The sequence below is a fragment of the Erinaceus europaeus genome, chromosome 2 (genome assembly GCF_950295315.1).
Source record: "Erinaceus europaeus chromosome 2, mEriEur2.1, whole genome shotgun sequence".
Classification (NCBI taxonomy): Eukaryota; Metazoa; Chordata; class Mammalia; order Eulipotyphla; family Erinaceidae; genus Erinaceus; species Erinaceus europaeus.
In genome coordinates this window covers 135,703,463-135,722,644 of record NC_080163.1, presented here as the reverse complement: position 1 = coordinate 135,722,644, position 19,182 = coordinate 135,703,463, and the positions used below count along the sequence as shown (strand labels likewise).

Genomic DNA, 19,182 nt, shown 5'->3' with positions numbered 1-19,182 from the left:
AGGTGGGCCTTTCAACTTATCTACCTAATTGGTTGCACAAGAAGTTTCACAGCCCATGACAAAACATTGTCAGTGATCAAAGTCAAAATTCTACATAAAGGAAAAATATTAATAATAAGATTATTCTTCAAGTGTGCTCTGCTAATTATGTCCAGAATGTAACCGTAGAAACACTTTTGACTGATGTGATCTTTGTCTAATAAACATGAATCTTCAGTGAGCTGTGAAAAGTGATACCTCCAGCTTTACACTGGTGAAGGCTAATTTTGCTTATTAAATAATTTTTACATGGTTCCTATTTTGTGTCTCTTTCCTCTCCATTTGACGCTTCTTGTTTCTCTGCTTCTTGTTCCTCAGGTGACCACCCCTGAAATGGTGATGCCCAGCAGCATGTTTCTACCAGCAGTTGTTCCAGATCGAGATGGGAACTCCAATTTGGAGGAGGCAGGAAAGCAGCCTGGTTAGTGTCATAATTCCTGATCCTTGGAAACAAAATGAAATTTTGGGCCAGAATTTTCATAGACATATATATGAGAGAGAGAGAGAGAGAGAGAGAGAGAGAGAGAGAGAGAGAGAGAGATAAAGAGAGAGAAGAAGACCAGAACACTGCTCATCTCTGGCTTATAGTAATGCTGGGGGCTGAACCTGAGACCTTAGAGCCTCAGGCATGAAAGTCTTTTTTGCATAGTTATTATTCTGTGTATCCAGTTATGAAACAGAATTTTCAAACTGAGGGTGCAAAGATTCCTTTAAAAACTACTCATAAGCTAAATAGATCTTATCAAGAGATTAGGGGCACTGCTATCAGTTAGTTTATATTGTGCCTCTTTGCATGTATTTGTAATCATTGGTATGGCTTCAAGTGAGAGAAAAATCATGGAATTGGCGTATCGCACCAAAGTAAAAGACTCTGGGTTGGGTGGGTGGGTGGGTGGGGAGAATACAGGTCCAAGAAGGATTCAGAGGACCTAGTGGGTTGTATTGTTATATGGGAAACTGGGGAATGTTATGCATGTACAAACTATTGTACTTAACTGTTGTATGTACAACATTAATTCCCCAATAAAAAATTTAAAAAAATTAAAAAAAAATAAATTAAAACATCAGGTCAGAAATAGTGGTGTGTGGTGGGCACATGTCCCCTTAGAATATACTATAAGGAAATAACTACCTAAAAACTCACTTAATAGGCCCAGGACCTTCTAACCTATGCTGTCAAACTCTCCATTTCTAAGGAATTAATTATTAGGGATTTGTGGAGCACAAAGTTAATTTCAGGGCACTGGACTAGTAGTCTTCCTAGAGCTGTGTTCTTGGAAGAGTTCCTTTGGAATCTTTTAGGATTTTCTTAGGGAACAACCTAGAAGTGAATTTGGAAAGAACATGGCTGTAGACGTGACTGCTGCTGCTGTCCCACAGTGGCTTTCAGCTAATGGATCACTAGACCTCTGTTTATGATGCTTTCCTGTACTTGTCACCTTTTGCTAGTTCCTACAACTTAGGTTGGGCAGAGTCCAGCCACACCACTGCCCCATATCCTCCCATGATAGGCAGTGGACAACTTAGCTGAAAGTGGGGGGGGGGGGAACAGAATGTTTATGGGCTTGATGATCTGGCTATAGAAAATTGGTTGAATACTCATTGTCTGTTGAACAGAGTTGATGGTCAAAAGTCACATTATAGTATTAGAAGAATACTAAAAACAAGAATGCCTAAAAATACATATTCTAAGATTACTAATGGATAACTGCTGGGGAAATATTACAGTGGTAGCTCATGAGACTTGCAAGCAAGAGATCCTAGGTTTAATTCCTGAAGCCAGCAACAGCCAGAGCTTAGGTCTTAAAAAAAAATTAAATAATAGGGGGTTGGGCGGTAGCGCAGCTGGTTAAGCGCACGTGGTGCGAAGTGCAAGGACTGGCATAAGGATCTAGGTTTGAGCCCCCGGCTCCCCACCTGCAGGGGAGTCGCTTCACAGGCAGTGAAGCAGGTCTGCAGGTGTCTGTCTTTCTCTCCCCCCTCTGTCTTCTCCTCTTCTCTCCATTTCTCTCTGTCATATCCAACAACAAACAACATCAACAATAACAGTAATAACCATAACAAGGCTACAACAAGGGCAACAAAAGAGGGGGAAAATGACCCCCAGGAGCAGTGGGTTCATGGTGCAGGCACTGAGCCCCAACAATAATCCTGGAGGCTAAATAAATAAATAAATAAATAAAATAATAATCAGAGCTAAGGAGACAGCATAGCACATAGAACCTGCTTGAGATCCAGTTTTAATTCCCAGCACTACCATAAACCAAAGCTGAGCAATGCTCTGGTGCCTCTTTCCCCCATAACTCATAAAAATAAATACATCTTTTAAAAAAAATATGGACAGCAATTCTCATAAATTTCTTACAAGTGTAGGAAGGCATTAATTCACATATTCCATAATCAAATTCTCTGTGCTAAATTCTTACCAAAAAGGGGAAACCTGGTCTAAGATCAGTCATTCACATCATTGCTTGAGGAATCAAAGATTCTGAGTCAAGCAATTAAATTTTGTTTATAGAGAGACCTCTGATATGATATAGGCCTATTACAAATTGAGACTGTGATTGCACTTAACTCCTCTCTTTTTAGGTGTGCCTACTTTTATAATATGTAGTCAGTGGGGTTAGGGAGAAGTAGAAGGATCTAAGGATAGATTCTGTTTCATGTTGGATATTTTCCTGCAGCCTTCTTAAATTGACAGCTTGGATGCCACCCTTGAAGCAAAGTCTTCTGTTTATCATTGGGATTGATCATGTTTTTCTTTTCTATTTACAGAAACCTCAGAGGATCTGGGAAAGAACATCTTGCCTTCTGTGAGCACAGATCACACTGGAGATCTGAAACCCTCTCCTGCTGAACCAAGCTCTGTAAGAGAAGACTCGGGCTTCCTTTGTTGGAAAAAGGGGTGCAACCAAGTTTTCAAAACTTCTGCTGCTCTTCAGACTCATTTCAATGAGGTTCATGCCAAGAGGCCTCAACTGCCAGTGTCAGATCGCCACGTATACAAATACCGATGTAATCAGTGCAGCCTGGCTTTCAAGACCATTGAGAAGCTGCAACTCCATTCTCAATACCACGTGATCAGAGCTGCCACCATGTGCTGTCTTTGTCAGCGCAGTTTCCGAACTTTTCAGGCTCTAAAAAAACATCTCGAAACAAGTCACCTGGAGTTGAGTGAGGCTGACATCCAGCAGCTGTATGGTGGCCTCCTAGCCAATGGGGATCTCCTGGCAATGGGAGACCCCACCCTGGCTGAGGACCACACCATCATTGTTGAAGAAGACAAGGAAGAAGAAAGTGACTTGGAAGATAAACAGAGCCCAACGGGTAGTGACTCTGGGTCAGTACTAGAAGACTCAGGCTCAGAGCCAAAGAGAGCTTTACCATTCAGAAAAGGCCCCAACTTCACTATGGAGAAATTCCTGGACCCTTCTCGTCCTTACAAGTGTACTGTCTGTAAAGAATCTTTCACACAAAAGAACATCCTTCTAGTGCACTACAATTCTGTCTCCCACCTGCATAAGTTAAAGAGAGCCCTCCAGGAATCAGCAACTGGTCAGCCAGAACCCACCAGCAGCCCAGACAACAAACCTTTTAAGTGTAACACTTGTAATGTGGCCTACAGCCAGAGCTCCACTTTGGAGATCCACATGAGGTCTGTGTTACATCAAACCAAAGCCCGGGCAGCCAAGCTGGAGGCTGCAAGTGGCAGCAGCAATGGCACTGGGAATAGCAGTAGCATGTCCCTGAGCTCCTCCACTCCAAGTCCTGTGAGTACCAGTGGCAGTAACACCTTTACAACTACCAACCCCAGCAGTGTCGGCATTGCTCCAAGCTCCAGCTTACTGAGTCAAGTGCCCACTGAAAGTGTGGGGATGCCGCCCTTGGGGAATCCCATTGGTGCCAACATCTCTTCCCCTTCAGAGCCCAAGGAGGCCAATCGGAAGAAGCTGGCAGATATGATTGCATCCAGGCAGCAGCAGCAGCAGCAGCAGCAGCAGCAGCAGCAGCAGCAACAACAACAACAACAACAACAACAAGCACAGACACTGGCTCAGGCCCAGGCTCAAGTTCAAGCTCACTTGCAGCAGGAGCTCCAGCAGCAGGCAGCTCTAATCCAGTCTCAGCTGTTCAACCCCACCCTCCTTCCTCATTTCCCCATGACGACTGAGACCCTGTTGCAGCTTCAGCAGCAGCAGCAGCATCTCCTTTTCCCTTTCTACATCCCCAGTGCTGAGTTCCAGCTCAACCCCGAGGTGAGCCTGCCAGTGACCAGTGGGGCACTGACGCTGACAGGGACAGGCCCAGGTCTGCTGGAAGATCTGAAGGCGCAGGTTCAGATCCCACAGCAGAGCCACCAGCAGATCCTGCAGCAGCAGCAGCAGCAACAGCAGCAGCAGCAACAAAACCAGCTTTCTCTGTCGCAGGGTCACTCTGTGCTCCTACAGCCAAGCCAGCACCTTGAAAAGAAAAACAAGTTGGTCATTAAGGAAAAGGAAAAGGAAAGCCAGAGAGACGGCGCTGAAGGAGGAGACAGCAACATGGGACCAAAGGAACCAATGCCAGATACCTTGAAGGCCAAAGAGAAGAAAGAGTTAGCACCAGGGGCTAGTTCTGAGGCTTCCATGCTTCCTCCACGCATCGCCTCGGATGCCAGAGGGAATGCCACCAAGGCCTTGCTGGAGAACTTTGGCTTTGAATTGGTCATTCAGTACAACGAGAACAAGCAGAAGGTACAGAAGAAGAATGGGAAGACAGAGCAGGGAGAGAATCTGGAAAAGCTGGAGTGTGACTCCTGTGGCAAGCTGTTTTCCAACATCTTGATTTTAAAGAGTCATCAAGAGCACGTTCATCAAAACTACTTCCCGTTTAAACAGCTGGAAAAGTTTGCCAAACAGTACAGAGAGCATTATGATAAACTATATCCCCTGAGGCCACAGACCCCAGAGCCGCCGCCGCCTCCCCCTCCACCCCCTCCACCACCCCTTCCTGCAGCACCACCTCAGCCAGCTTCCACGCCAGCCATCCCTGCATCAGCCCCACCCATCACCTCGCCCACCATCGCTCCGGCCCAGCCATCTGTCCCACTTACCCAGCTCTCCATGCCCATGGAGCTGCCCATCTTCTCACCACTGATGATGCAGACTATGCCACTGCAGACCTTGCCAGCCCAGCTGCCCCCTCAGCTCGGACCTGTGGAGCCTCTGCCTGCAGACCTGGCCCAGCTGTACCAGCATCAGCTCAACCCCAGCCTACTCCAGCAGCAAAATAAGAGGCCTCGCACAAGGATCACGGACGACCAGCTCCGAGTTTTGCGGCAATATTTTGACATCAACAACTCCCCCAGTGAAGAGCAGATCAAGGAGATGGCTGACAAGTCTGGGTTGCCCCAGAAAGTGATCAAGCACTGGTTCAGAAACACACTCTTCAAAGAGCGGCAGCGTAACAAGGACTCCCCTTACAACTTCAGCAATCCTCCCATCACCAGCCTAGAGGAGCTGAAGATCGACTCCCGGCCCCCTTCACCGGAACCCCAGAAACAAGAGTACTGGGGAAGCAAGAGGTCTTCAAGAACAAGGTTTACTGACTACCAGCTGAGGGTCTTACAGGATTTCTTTGATGCCAATGCTTACCCAAAGGATGATGAATTCGAGCAACTCTCTAATTTACTGAATCTCCCAACACGAGTCATAGTGGTATGGTTTCAAAATGCCCGACAGAAGGCCAGGAAAAATTATGAGAATCAGGGAGAGGGCAAAGATGGAGAGCGACGTGAGCTTACCAATGACAGGTATATTCGAACAAGCAACTTGAATTACCAGTGTAAAAAATGTAGCCTGGTGTTTCAGCGTATCTTTGATCTCATCAAGCATCAGAAGAAGCTGTGTTACAAGGATGAGGATGAGGAGGGCCAGGATGACAGCCAAAATGAGGACTCCATGGATGCCATGGAAATCCTGACACCCACCAGTTCATCCTGCAGCACCCCAATGCCCTCACAGGCCTACAGCACCCCTGCACCATCAGCTAACACAGCTTCCTCTGCATTCTTGCAACTTACAGCGGAGGCTGATGAACTGGCCACCTTTGGTTCCAAAACCGAGGTGACTGATGAGAAACCAAAGCAGGCTGAACCCCCCAGTGCACAGCCAAACCAAACCCTAGAAAAGCAAGGTCAGCCAAAGGTGGAGCTGCAGCAGCAAGACCAGCCTGAGCAGAAGACAAATGCAGCCCAGCAAAAGCTCCCACAGCTGACGTCGCCCCCCTCATTACCACAGCCTCCTCCACAAGCACCGCCCCCCCAGTGTCCCTTACCCCAGTCAAGTCCTAGTCCTTCTCAACTCTCCCACCTGCCCCTCAAGCCCCTTCACACATCAACGCCTCAACAATTGGCAAACCTACCTCCTCAGCTAATCCCCTACCAGTGTGACCAGTGCAAATTGGCATTTCCTTCCTTTGAGCACTGGCAGGAGCATCAGCAGCTTCACTTCCTGAGTGCACAGAATCAGTTCATCCACCCCCAGTTTTTGGACAGGTCGCTGGATATGCCTTTCATGCTGTTTGACCCTAGTAACCCACTCCTGGCCAGCCAGCTGCTCTCTGGGGCCATACCTCAGATTCCAGCAAGTTCTGCCACGTCTCCTTCAACTCCAACCTCCACAATGAACACTCTGAAGAGGAAGCTGGAGGAGAAAGCCAGTGCAAGCCCCGGTGAAAATGACAGTGGGACGGGAGGAGAAGAACCTCAGAGAGACAAACGTTTGAGGACAACGATTACACCAGAACAGCTAGAGATTCTCTACCAAAAGTATCTTCTAGACTCTAATCCAACTCGGAAGATGTTGGATCACATCGCGCATGAGGTGGGCTTGAAGAAACGTGTGGTACAAGTCTGGTTTCAGAACACCCGAGCCCGGGAAAGAAAAGGACAGTTTCGGGCCGTGGGCCCTGCCCAGGCTCACAGGAGATGTCCTTTTTGCAGAGCTCTCTTTAAAGCCAAGACTGCCCTTGAGGCTCATATACGGTCCCGCCATTGGCACGAAGCCAAGAGAGCTGGCTACAACCTAACCCTGTCTGCAATGCTCTTAGACTGCGATGGGGGACTCCAGATGAAAGGGGATATTTTTGATGGAACTAGTTTTTCCCACCTCCCCCCGAGCAGTAGTGATGGTCAAGGTGTTCCCCTCTCACCTGTGAGTAAAACCATGGAGTTGTCTCCCAGGACCCTTCTTAGCCCTTCTTCCATCAAGGTTGAAGGGATTGAAGACTTTGAAAGCCCCTCCATGTCCTCAGTTAATCTCAGCTTTGACCAGACTAAGTTGGACAATGATGACTGCTCCTCTGTCAACACCGCAATCACAGACACCACCACTGGAGATGAGGGCAACGCAGACAACGACAGTGCGACAGGAATAGCAACTGAAACCAAATCCTCTTCTGTGCCCAATGAAGGGCTGACCAAAGCAGCCATGATGGCCATGTCTGAATATGAAGATCGGTTATCATCTGGTTTGGTCAGCCCAGCACCAAGTTTTTACAGCAAGGAGTATGATAATGAAGGTACAGTGGACTACAGTGAAACCTCAAGCCTTGCAGACCCCTGTTCCCCGAGTCCCGGTGCCAGTGGGTCAGCGGGCAAATCTGGAGACAGTGGGGATCGGCCTGGGCAGAAACGTTTTCGCACTCAAATGACCAATCTGCAGCTGAAAGTCCTCAAGTCATGCTTTAATGACTACAGGACACCCACCATGCTAGAGTGTGAGGTCCTGGGCAATGACATTGGACTGCCAAAGAGAGTTGTTCAGGTCTGGTTCCAGAATGCCCGAGCAAAAGAAAAGAAGTCCAAGTTAAGCATGGCCAAGCATTTTGGTATAAACCAAACAAGTTACGAGGGACCCAAAACAGAGTGCACTTTGTGTGGCATCAAGTACAGCGCTCGGCTGTCTGTACGTGACCATATTTTTTCCCAACAGCATATCTCCAAAGTTAAAGACACCATTGGAAGCCAGTTGGACAAGGAGAAAGAATACTTCGACCCAGCCACTGTACGTCAGTTGATGGCTCAACAAGAGTTGGACCGGATTAAAAAGGCCAATGAGGTCCTTGGACTGGCAGCTCAGCAACAAGGGATGTTTGATAATGCCCCACTTCAGGCTCTCAACCTCCCCACAGCATATCCAGCGCTCCAGGGCATTCCCCCCGTGTTGCTCCCTGGCCTCAACAGTCCCTCCCTGCCAGGTTTTACTCCATCCAATACAGGTGGGTTTTGCTTGGGTGATTCTTTCAACTTTAAATAGATACCCAGTTAGTGACTTGCTCTCTGGCTACTAGTCAGACCCTCTGAATTTTGGGACAGGTAGAAAAATTCCCTTTCTAGTTCTCTAACAGCAACAGAACTTCAGGTCCTTTCCATTGAAGTGCTGTGAAGTGCTTGATTCCTTTTCTTATCTAGAGATGAGTGGAACAGTATCCTCAAAAATATGTTCTTGCTTTGTGTTTAGTAGCACAACCAGAGTGTGTGCTACGAGGAAGTACTTGAGGGTTCTGGCATACCTAGACTCAGGTATTTTATTGTTGCCAGGAAAGAAGCTACGGAAAGTCGTCAGGCCAAAATAGATAGACAGACAGGACAGGACGAGAGAGGGTAGATGCCGCAACCCTGAAGCTTCCTCCAGCACAGTGGGGGTCAGGTTCAAACTTGGGTTATACACAGAGCCAAGCAGACACCATGTGAGCTCCTCTGCTGCCCCCAGAGGTACTTACTACTATTTAATCCCTGTGGAAATGTGACTCCAGGGGCCAGGTGGTGGCACACCTGGTAAAGCACAAAGATTCTGGTTCAAGCCCCTGGTCCCCACCTGTAGGGGGAAAGCTTCACAATCGGTGAAGCAGGGCTGCAGGTTATCTCTGTCTTTTCTCCCTAACTCCCCCTCTCCTCTCAATTTCTCTTTCTCTATCCAATAATAAGTAAATAAGAATATTATTTACTGAAGATATGATATGAAGCATTTGAATATTCTGCCTAATGCTAGGAGCACCTTATAAAAACTGGTCCATGGTTAACTTTGTCCTCACGTGTGGTTCATGCCCCCTCTTATAAAAACAAAAACAAACAGACAAAAAAAGACACTGGTAGGAGAGCTTTTCTGAGGAAGAAGCTGTCATGTGGTAGACTGGTACTCTTGCAACACTCCTCTGCCCAAAGCAGTGGTTACATTACACTACCATTGTACTTGAATGCACAAAATAAGAATCTTGTATTGGGCACTATGATTCCAAATTTTGGCATGTTAATTTCCTCCTAACAGAAATTTTAATGCTTATTTTTTAGGTCTCTTTCATCATTCCTTCATTTCCATTTGCCCATATCAATGTCTGTTCCACAATCCCTCTACATATATATGGTGCTCTCATTTACCACCTACTAGAAAGCAGGTCTTCCTGTGTACCTCTCTTGTTCCTCATCTCTTCACCTCACCTGCCTTCTCTGGATCCAGTTGTCTGTCCTAATTTGGACCTTTTTCTCCAGGATGCTGTGAGACTTAGGGACAAGTCTGCAAGCCCCATATCCCCTTAATACCCCACCCAAATACACAGAGCAGTTACCAAAGGAAAGTGCCTTCCTATCAAAATGTGTCCCTGTTCCTAGGGGTTGAATTAGTTCTTCTGATTCCCATAATAGCCTTAGTTTCTGTTGATTTAATCCCACGTTTTACCATTTTTAACAGTGTTTTACAGAATCCAAGGCTACTGCATTCTTGGTCTCAGCTTCTTATCCAAAGAGAAGACCAAGAAAAAGAAAGTATTAAGATACAAAAGTTGTTGCTCATATGTATTGGTAGTTAGGTCACAGAGTAATAACTAGTTTGATATAACTAGGAAAGAAGCCATGGAAAGTTGCCACACTGGGTGAATTGCCTTTGCAGCCCATGACCTTAGCAGAGGAGCTTGGCAAGACCCAACATTTCATACTAACGTGAAAAAAATTAGACATCAGAATTCTGATCTTTGTTTTGCAGATGAGAAAAACAGATGCCCAGAGAGGTCAAGACCATTCAGGAAGCTAGAGAAGGAGACAAGGCTTCTCCCCAGGCCCTCTGGTCTCTCAGTTCTATGTGATCCTTCCTACCACTCTATATAAGCCAGTCAGTCAACAGGTATACACTTAGTGCTACTTAGCTTCTGACCACTTAAGGGCAGGCATCTTTCAAGCCAGAAAGATATCCTCATATTTATTCAAGGTAGTCAGATGTTCCCCATTCCCACCACCTGACAGTACTGCAGCTCATATGATCTGGAATGGGAGGAAAGAAACTTTGTTGAGTCTCTCATATATGCTAGACCCCATGGTAAGCTCCTTTTATATGACTTTTCATTTAATCCCTATAACCACTCACTGTGGAAGGCTGTGGTTCTGAGAGATCAGCTAATGATCCCAAGGTTACATGGCAAATATGTGTCAGACACAGTTTACCATGCCAGTCTGACTCCAGGTAGGCAACTACCAAGGATGAAGTGTATTGCTTGGTTTGCTTCTGATATATGAGGAAACCAAGGTCAAAGAATTGTGGTGGTGAATATATTGAGCAACTATATTAGATATGGCTAGTGGAGAGCTTGATATTGAGCCAGGAGTTCAGTAAATGTTTCTGTAAACTTGATTCTCATATTTGGATGGTCAGTTCTTTCAGGTCAGTAAAGTCATTTTAAGGTCTCCTGAGTTAGATTCTTTGTCCTGGAAGCCTGAAGCCACTAAGATGAGGGAATCACCAGATGTTCCTTCATTTCATGATGGGTTGGTTCTGGCTCAAACCTAGAAATGTGGACCAGGCTGGTTGCCTATAGGTAGATCGACTGATTCATTTTAGCCAGTGAATCTTAACTGACTTTTTATGAATCAAGCCCATCATCTCCTGTTTTTAGTTCCTTAAATACATTGAGGAAATTTGGTAACAATCTCTGTAGTCCCTTTCTGCTATTGTGGAAGAGTAAATGAATGATGCTATGTAATACCAAGGGAAGCATCTTCCTTTGCTATCCCAACATCAATAGACATTTTCCTGAGATTAGTGCAATTTGAAATAATATTGTTCTCTGCATCTGAAAATTTGAGGGTTCTTAACTGCAGTTTAATGGTACAGTGAACAGTATACTATTGTAACTGGAAACCAGTATTGTCTTTGCCCCAGATTTCTGGCAGAAGGTGATCCAGATGAAAAAGTAAGGGGGTATAGGATTTCTGATTTTTCCATTTTGGATTCCTCTTAAGTGAAAGAATATATGGTTGGGTTCCCATTTCCTGAGTGTGGTGAATACAGTGATTTGAGATTTGCTACATGTGAATTTTGTCCCTGCTCAGCATTCCCTCTTTTAGGCTACTTTGTCTCTGGCACCCCACAATGCTGGCCTTCTCCATCACTTTACTGATAGCAGCAACATTTTCCATCACCCTGGAACTTTTAAAAGACTCAAATCAGAAGATAGCTCTCAGTCACAGAGGACGCTCAGCTTTTGGTAGGGTGGTGACTTTACAGGTAGTTACTGAGGATGAGGCTGCACTCATGTGACCTTTGTCCCCCACCCCCACCCCCACCCCAAGCAGTGTTGCCTAGGTAGGTTTCCTAGACTTGAAAGTGCCAGCACTTTGGACTGTATCATTTCCAACCCTATGTCTCTCCTCTTCCTGTGACTGATTTTTTTCTTCTTCCTGTGGCTGGCTAGAAGCCACATCAGTCTTAGGTCTCCAGTATATCATTCAAACAGGTTCCATTTTCCAACAGATTTGTTAAAGTCTGTCAAGGCAATGGGGCACTTCTCTCCTGAACAGTTCTTTTGATTTCTTCTAGTTCCTCTGCTTTTTCTAGCCCATCTATCCAGATGCAGCAGCAGAGACCAGAGAGGAGCACTTGTAGAATCTGTTAGTTTGCTCTTGTGACCTTGGGGCTGGCCAGGTTTCTTGCTTTCACTCTCTTCTTTTTTTGTTTGGTTTTTTTACTGTTGTTGTTGTTGTTTGTTTTTGTCTTTTCCCCTCCAGACAGCCTCTGATGGGGTGGTGCCTCGACTACTATTTCGGTAGAGCTTTGATGAAGGCCTTTGGTTCAACTGAGTCCAGGCTGGAAGGAGCTAGTTTTGAAATCTCCACACTAGTTGCATTGGGTGGAGTGAATGGTAGCTGAAGTACATCAAATAAAATATGAACTAGTGAGTGTTGCAGGTTGGGCAGGAAGGTGCTGGAATTTGTTTAGCTGAAAGAGGATGTTTGAGAGCTAACCCAGGCCTGTAGTAGAACACAAGGCTGTCCAACTGTGAACCTACTACTAGGATACCTCTGTTGCAAACATTGACTTTTGAGTGGATTCGTCAATTTTTAAACTTTGAGAGTCCATATTGTACCAGTGATACAGACTTTCGCGTCACCATCCCAGACTGACTTGTGATGTCTCTGTCTCCATTCTTTTCAGCTTTAACGTCTCCCAAACCGAACTTGATGGGTCTGCCCGGCACAACAGTTCCTTCCCCTGGCCTCCCCACATCTGGATTACCAAATAAACCATCCTCAGCATCGCTGAGCTCCCCGACCCCAGCACAAGCCACCATGGTAATGGCCCCTCAGCAACCCCCCCAGCCCCAGCAGCAGCAGCAGCAGCCACAGGTGCAGCCTCCTCTCCAAACAGCCCAGCCGCCACCCACAGCGCAGCAGCTTCAGTCACAACAGCAGCCACGCAAAGATAAAGACAGTGAGAAGATAAAGGAGAAGGAAAAGGCACACAAAGGGAAAGGGGAACCCCTCCCTGTCCCCAAAAAGGAGAAAGGAGAGGCCCCTGCAACCGCCACAGCTACCATCTCAGCCCCGCTGCCGGCCATGGAGTACGCAGTGGACCCTGCACAGCTACAGGCCCTGCAGGCAGCCTTGACTTCCGATCCCACAGCGTTGCTCACGAGCCAGTTCCTTCCTTATTTCGTACCAGGCTTCTCTCCCTATTATGCCCCCCAGATCCCTGGAGCCCTGCAGAGCGGGTACCTGCAGCCTATGTATGGCATGGAAGGCCTGTTCCCCTACAGCCCTGCACTGTCGCAGGCCCTGATGGGGCTGTCCCCAGGCTCCCTACTGCAGCAGTACCAGCAATACCAGCAGAGTCTGCAGGAGGCGATCCAGCAGCAGCAGCAGCGGCAACTACAGCAGCAGCAACAACAGCAGCAGCAGCAAAAAGTGCAGCAGCAGCAGCAGCAGCAGCAGCCCAAAGCAAGCCAAACCCCAGTCCCCCAGGGGGCTGCTTCCCCAGAAAAAGACCCTGCCAAAGAATCCCCCAAACCAGAAGAGCAGAAAAACACACCCCGTGGTGAGGTGTTGTCCCCCCTCCTGCCGAACCCCCCCGAAGAGCCAGAAGCAGAAAGCAAAAGCGCGGACTCCCTCTACGACCCCTTCATTGTTCCAAAGGTGCAGTACAAGTTGGTCTGCCGCAAGTGCCAGGCGGGCTTCGGCGACGAGGAGGCGGCGAGGAGCCACCTGAAGTCCCTCTGCTTCTTCGGCCAGTCTGTGGCGAACCTGCAAGAGATGGTGCTTCGAGTCCCCGCGGGCGGCGCTGGCGGCGGCGGCAGCGGCGGCGGCGGAAGTGGCGGCGGCGGCGGCGGCAGCGGCGGCTCGTACCACTGCCTGGCGTGCGAGAGCGCGCTGTGTGGGGAGGAAGCTCTGAGTCAACATCTGGAGTCGGCCTTGCACAAACACAGAACAATCACGAGAGCAGCAAGAAACGCCAAAGAGCACCCTAGTTTATTACCTCACTCTGCCTGCTTCCCCGACCCTAGCACCGCATCTACCTCGCAGTCTGCCGCTCACTCAAACGACAGCCCCCCTACCCCCCCGCCGGCCCCCGCGCCCCCCGCGCCCCCTGCCCCCAGGAAGGCATGGCCGCCAGTGCTCTCCCGGGCCTCGGCCGCGAAGCCCGCTTCTTTTCCTCCTCTCTCCTCATCTTCAACGGTTACCTCAAGTTCATGCAGCACCTCAGGGGTTCAGCCCTCGATGCCAACAGACGACTATTCGGAGGAGTCTGACACGGATCTCAGCCAAAAGTCCGAAGGACCGGCGAGCCCGGTGGAGGGTCCCAAAGACCCCAGCTGCCCCAAGGACAGTGGTCTGACCAGTGTAGGAACGGACACCTTCAGATTGTAAGCTTTGAAGATGAACAATACAAACAAATGAATTTAAAAAAAATTAATAACAAACCAATTTCAAAAAAAAAATAGACTAACTGCAATTCCAAAGCTTCTAACCAAAAAAAAAGAAACAAAAAAACAAAAAAACAAAAACAAAACAAAACAAAAAAAAAGGAAAAAAAAGCGTGGGTTGTTTTCCCATATACCTATCTATGCCGGTGATTTTACATTCTTGTCTTTTCTTTTTTTCTTTTAGTATTAAAAAAACAAAACAAAACAAAAAAAAAGGAACAAAAAAAAAAAAGGAAAAAAAAAGAAGAAAAAGAAAACCCCTTAACCCTGTTACATTGTGTCCTTTTGAAGGTACTATTGGTCTGGGAAACAGAAGTCCGCAGGGCCTCCTTAATGTCTTTGGAGCTTAAACCCCTTGTATATTTGCCCCTTTTCAATAAATGCCCCACGTTGATAGCACAGAGGAGCCCGGCATGCACTGTATGGGAAAGCAGTCCACCTTGTTACAGTTTTAAATTTCTTGCTATCTTAGCATTTCAGATACCAATGGCTTGCTAAAAGAAAAAAAAAAAAAAGAAATGTAATGTCTTTTTATTCTCAGGTCAATCGCTCACACTTTGTTCTGTTTTCAGAAGCATTGTTTTATATATATATTATTTTTTCAATTTTCTTTTTTGTTCCCGAAAAGAATTTTCTGTTTTGTTAATTTAAAAATGGGCAGAAAGTATTCAAGAAAAACAATGTGAACTGCTTTAGCTTTCTGGGGATTTTAAAGATAGCTTTTCTGCTGAAGCCAATTTCAAGGGAAAAAAGTTAAGCACTCCCACTTTCAGAAAAAAGAAAAAAAAAAAACCCACATAAAGAGTGTTGAGGACTTGTAGCTTAAAAACATACGTTTTAAAAACTGACTTTCTGTATTTATGATAGATATGACCATTTTTGGTGTTGAGTAGATTGTTGCATTGGAAATGAACTGAAGCAGTATGGTAGATTTAAAAAGGAAAAAAATAAAACCTTTTGTGTACATTTAGCTTTTTGTATGGTCCAGCTGACAGCTCCTCATTTGATGTTGTCTTGTTCATTCCTAGCAGATAGATTGCAATCCCTTGATTCGCCTAAGCTTTTCTCCCCTTTGTCCCTTAACTCCTCTTTCTGGGTCCTCTCCCATGTCCTGTTACCCTGTAATCTCCCACTTAAGGTAACTGCCTTCATTTCTTTAGAGGGTAGCTGCAGAATTATTTTCTAAAACTAAAAGAATTTCAAAGGGTTCTAGGGGTTATTAGGATCCTCACAGATTATTTTTTGGTTGGGGAGTTGAAATTTTTTAAAGGTATATAAGTCTAGTTACCAATGTCAGTTAGCCTTCTGCATTTATTTTATTTTACTTTATTTTTTAATTTATCCTCCCTCTGAACTTTCTTTTCACTCTTTCTTTTCCTTCTAGTTTGGTAGATGCTTCTAATACTCTTTTCCTAAACTAAGAGAATTTGTTTCAATTTGTGTAATTGGACTATGTGCTTCTTTTCTAAAAAAAAGTTTTTGGTTAGGGATTTGGTTTGTTGTTTTGTTTTCTCTCTCAGAAAAAGAAATTTCATGCTTTAAATAAAATCCAAAGACACACCCTTTCACTGCTGATGCAGGAAAAAAAAAGGGAAAGGGTTCTTGTTACTTGAGAATTTGTTTCTGATTTAAACAAACAAGACTTAGTTTAATAAAAGAAATGATAAAAAACAGAAGATTCCCAGGTTAAGTGCTTCTTCTGCAAGAGGCAACTGTTAATGACAATTCCATATACCAAAAGACACATTTTTTTACTTCAAAGTTTTGTCCTTGTGTTAGGCAGTCTGAGCAGCGAGTGATCCAGAGTGCAGCCAACAGAGAAGCAGATAGCATTGTACAGAGAGATAGAGAGAGAAAAAAAGGAACCGTATGTGAGACACTCGTGTTTACATTAATATCCATATTCCTGTAACACAACACACACCCTTTCTAATCTTTAAAAAAAAAATGGTTTTAACTTTGAAAAGAAAACTTTGTGCTGCTAAAACTAGATTTATGGAGGAAAATTAGATACTTTGCTGTTTCACCTTCGTAGTCAAACATCAACAGAAACAATCTCCCATTGCCCCCAAAGTGTGAAATCCTTTCCCCCCTTCATCCACTTCTTTATGTTTCAAAAGGGAACTTTGAAGACTGTGAATACAGGTTCCGTCTGGTCACCTTTTGGGCTTCTTTCCCCAGTGCTGAAGCCATTCATCGACTTTGCAAAAAGACTGGAGCATTCCAACACCTGAAAATGGATTTTTTTTTTCTTTTTCTTCTTTTTTTTCTTCCTTTTTTAGCCGGGACTATTTTGTTTTATATGAATTTGTTTTTAGTTTAACAAAAGAGTAGATCCTGAACTGTTGTACATATTTCTAACTAGGCTGATGCACAGTGCAAATTCCTTTTTAAATTGTTTTTTAAGTAGAAATACTAAAAAAAAAAAAAAAAAGTACCATCTAACTATTCATTACCAGTATCCAGTTGTAGCGTAAGGTGTCAAAAACAAGTATGCAGAACATTTGCTGTTTTAACAAGCTATTTTCTTTTAACAAGAATTCTTGTATTTCTCCCTGTGTTTGAGATGAACATTTTTAAATTTTAAAGTTGTACAGTTTTTGTTTTCCATTATTTTATCTTGTTTGTAACTCTATGAAATATATATATATATTTTTTGTCATTTAACTGTTGTATGTTACTGTGTCTGTATCATATAGAAAAAAAAAGTTTTTGTTTTTAGTTCTCTTTGTGATACCAATTAACAACTTAACACTAGCTTTACCTGTCAAATTCTGCTAGGCCTTTTCTGTAAACTTTGTTTTTAAAGATGATATTGCTTGGTAATAGTGCAATTTCCATCCTTTTCCCCTCCACCCCTCTACTTTAAGATCATTACCTTGTCATCTTGCTACTCCCTGCCCCAATGGTTTTTAATTTTCGTTACTTTCTTTGAGCTACTATACCATCCTCCCTCTGTGAGGCAGAGTGACTGTCAGTGTTTGTTTTGTTATGCCATGCCTTGGCCTGTGGGTGTGTTTGGCAGCAGCAAGGTGCTTGGGTAGATTGGCAAAGTATGCTTCCACCCACTCGTGTTCCTCAGAGGGGTTATGTGATTGTTTCAACCTGGAGTGGGTTGCATACTTAATGCTTTCCTCTACAACTATACCGCCCACTTATATGTTCATTCAAACAAAGGAAAAAAAGTAATTCTCAGCCTTCACCCAGACGTAGCAAAGCAGTCAGTGATGATGAGTATTAGAGAACAGACATGAGTAAAGTTAGGTGTTTGTGGACTAACCTCCACCATGGCTATGACTAGAATCATTTACAAAGCATGGATTCACTTATGACACTCAGCTGTTTAGACTGGTCTCTCAGAGAATGCACTCTTGTCTGCTGCATATTAAGTAACTGAGTAAAATATCTCACCTCACTTTCTAAATTACTCCTTCACTTCCATTGACACATTTTTCTTTGGAATTTTTTTTTTTTCCTTTCAAATACTCTACAGTGTGGGCTTATGCTAGACACCATTCAGTCATAGCATCAGATGGATCCACAGAATGGGAGTTATTTCATCCATTCTTCCAAAAAGAAATGTAAGGGAACACACAGAGGAAAGTTTAATAAATCTAAGAAGTTTTTTAAAAATTAAAATCTATTTAAGGAAATGAATGTGGCCAAAGTTTTACACAATTGAAAATAAAGTAAAACAGACGGCATGTGTTGAAACCTGAGTTTATCAGGCATGGCAGGAAGTTGCAGGAGAGATAGGCAGTGACCCAAGCCAGTGCACTTGATATTCATGGACATATATTTTTTTTAAATAATAAATTAAATTAAAACATTTTAAATAGAAGCATAAATTGAGTTGGTTGTTGGCGCTGAGATACTGCCCACTGTGAAACAAAGCTTTGACTAGTTTTTTTGTTTGTTTACTTTCCTGAGGGGGGAGGGGGGCAAGTTTGGGTAGGAAAGAAAGCATAAATGAACGTGACCCTGAGATGAAGAGGTATATGAACAGCCTTTGCAATGTACAAAAACAAAACAAAACAAAACAAAAAATACAAAAAAAAAAAAAATAGAGCAAGTGAAACCAAAAATGATGTTCTTGGTGTTTTTCTATAATGTAGTCTTGTTAGCTTTTTGTTACTGTAACAATGCTGATCTCGAACTGTACCAAAATACATGGAGACTAACAAAACCACATCGAACTTTCAAACTGAAAAAAAAAAAATTGTCACAAAACTTTGTTGTCATAGTTAAGTTGATTGTAGATGGTAATTGAATATACTCCTTTGAAAATATTTCATCAAGTATGTTTCCTGCTCATTGTGATACATTAAAAAATATGAGCAAAATTTCTTGTCTCAGTCACCAGGTTTTGTGTGTTTGTGCAACAAAATGGGGACAGTGACTGGTGAGATATAAGTATGATGCCATCTTGAGACTGCATATAATAGGAATACTTGTTCCATGGTAACACAAACCATCTCCTGGCACTCATGAAAGTGCTGAAAGTTTTGACCATGAAACTGATTAGCTTATTTCATTGAGTATAGAGTATGCCTGACATCTAGGATAATACATAGACTCAAGGAGCTCTAATAGAATAATATAAATGTTTACATGGGAATTCTAAATATTTGGCAGAACCAGTAAACAAAGGGAGTTTTCCAGTTGGCTAGGAAAGAAAGGTTCAATTTCTCTTAAGTGGGAATTGGAACCAGTGTATATTGAAGAGATATGGAAGGTAAGTTGAATTATGTGAATGATCAACTACATTTACCTTTGCTACCAAAAAAAAAAAATCTAAATCCCTGTTCGAGAATAAGGGCGTATGGCTGTGGCACAATAGGTTAAGTGCACAAGGATGAAGCACAAGGATCCCAGTTTGAGACCCCAGCTGCTGGGGCGGGGGCAGGTCTCTTCACA

At 44.3% G+C, this 19,182-nt stretch overlaps 1 protein-coding gene across 4 annotated transcripts in view; it reads left to right on the top strand.

Annotated features, from left to right (window-relative positions):
- Positions 1-18,608, top strand: part of ZFHX3 (zinc finger homeobox 3) — a 309,679-nt gene extending 291,071 nt beyond the window's left edge. For all 4 annotated transcript variants that reach the window (XM_060185225.1, XM_060185227.1, XM_060185224.1 and 1 more), the window contains 3 exons: positions 358-460; positions 2,815-8,298; positions 12,501-18,608. In XM_060185225.1, coding sequence (XP_060041208.1) covers positions 358-460; positions 2,815-8,298; positions 12,501-14,209 — 7,296 coding nt within the window. In that variant the 3' untranslated portion in view covers positions 14,210-18,608. The remainder of the gene's footprint in view (positions 1-357; positions 461-2,814; positions 8,299-12,500) is intronic.
- The last annotated feature ends 574 nt before the right edge of the window (positions 18,609-19,182 follow it).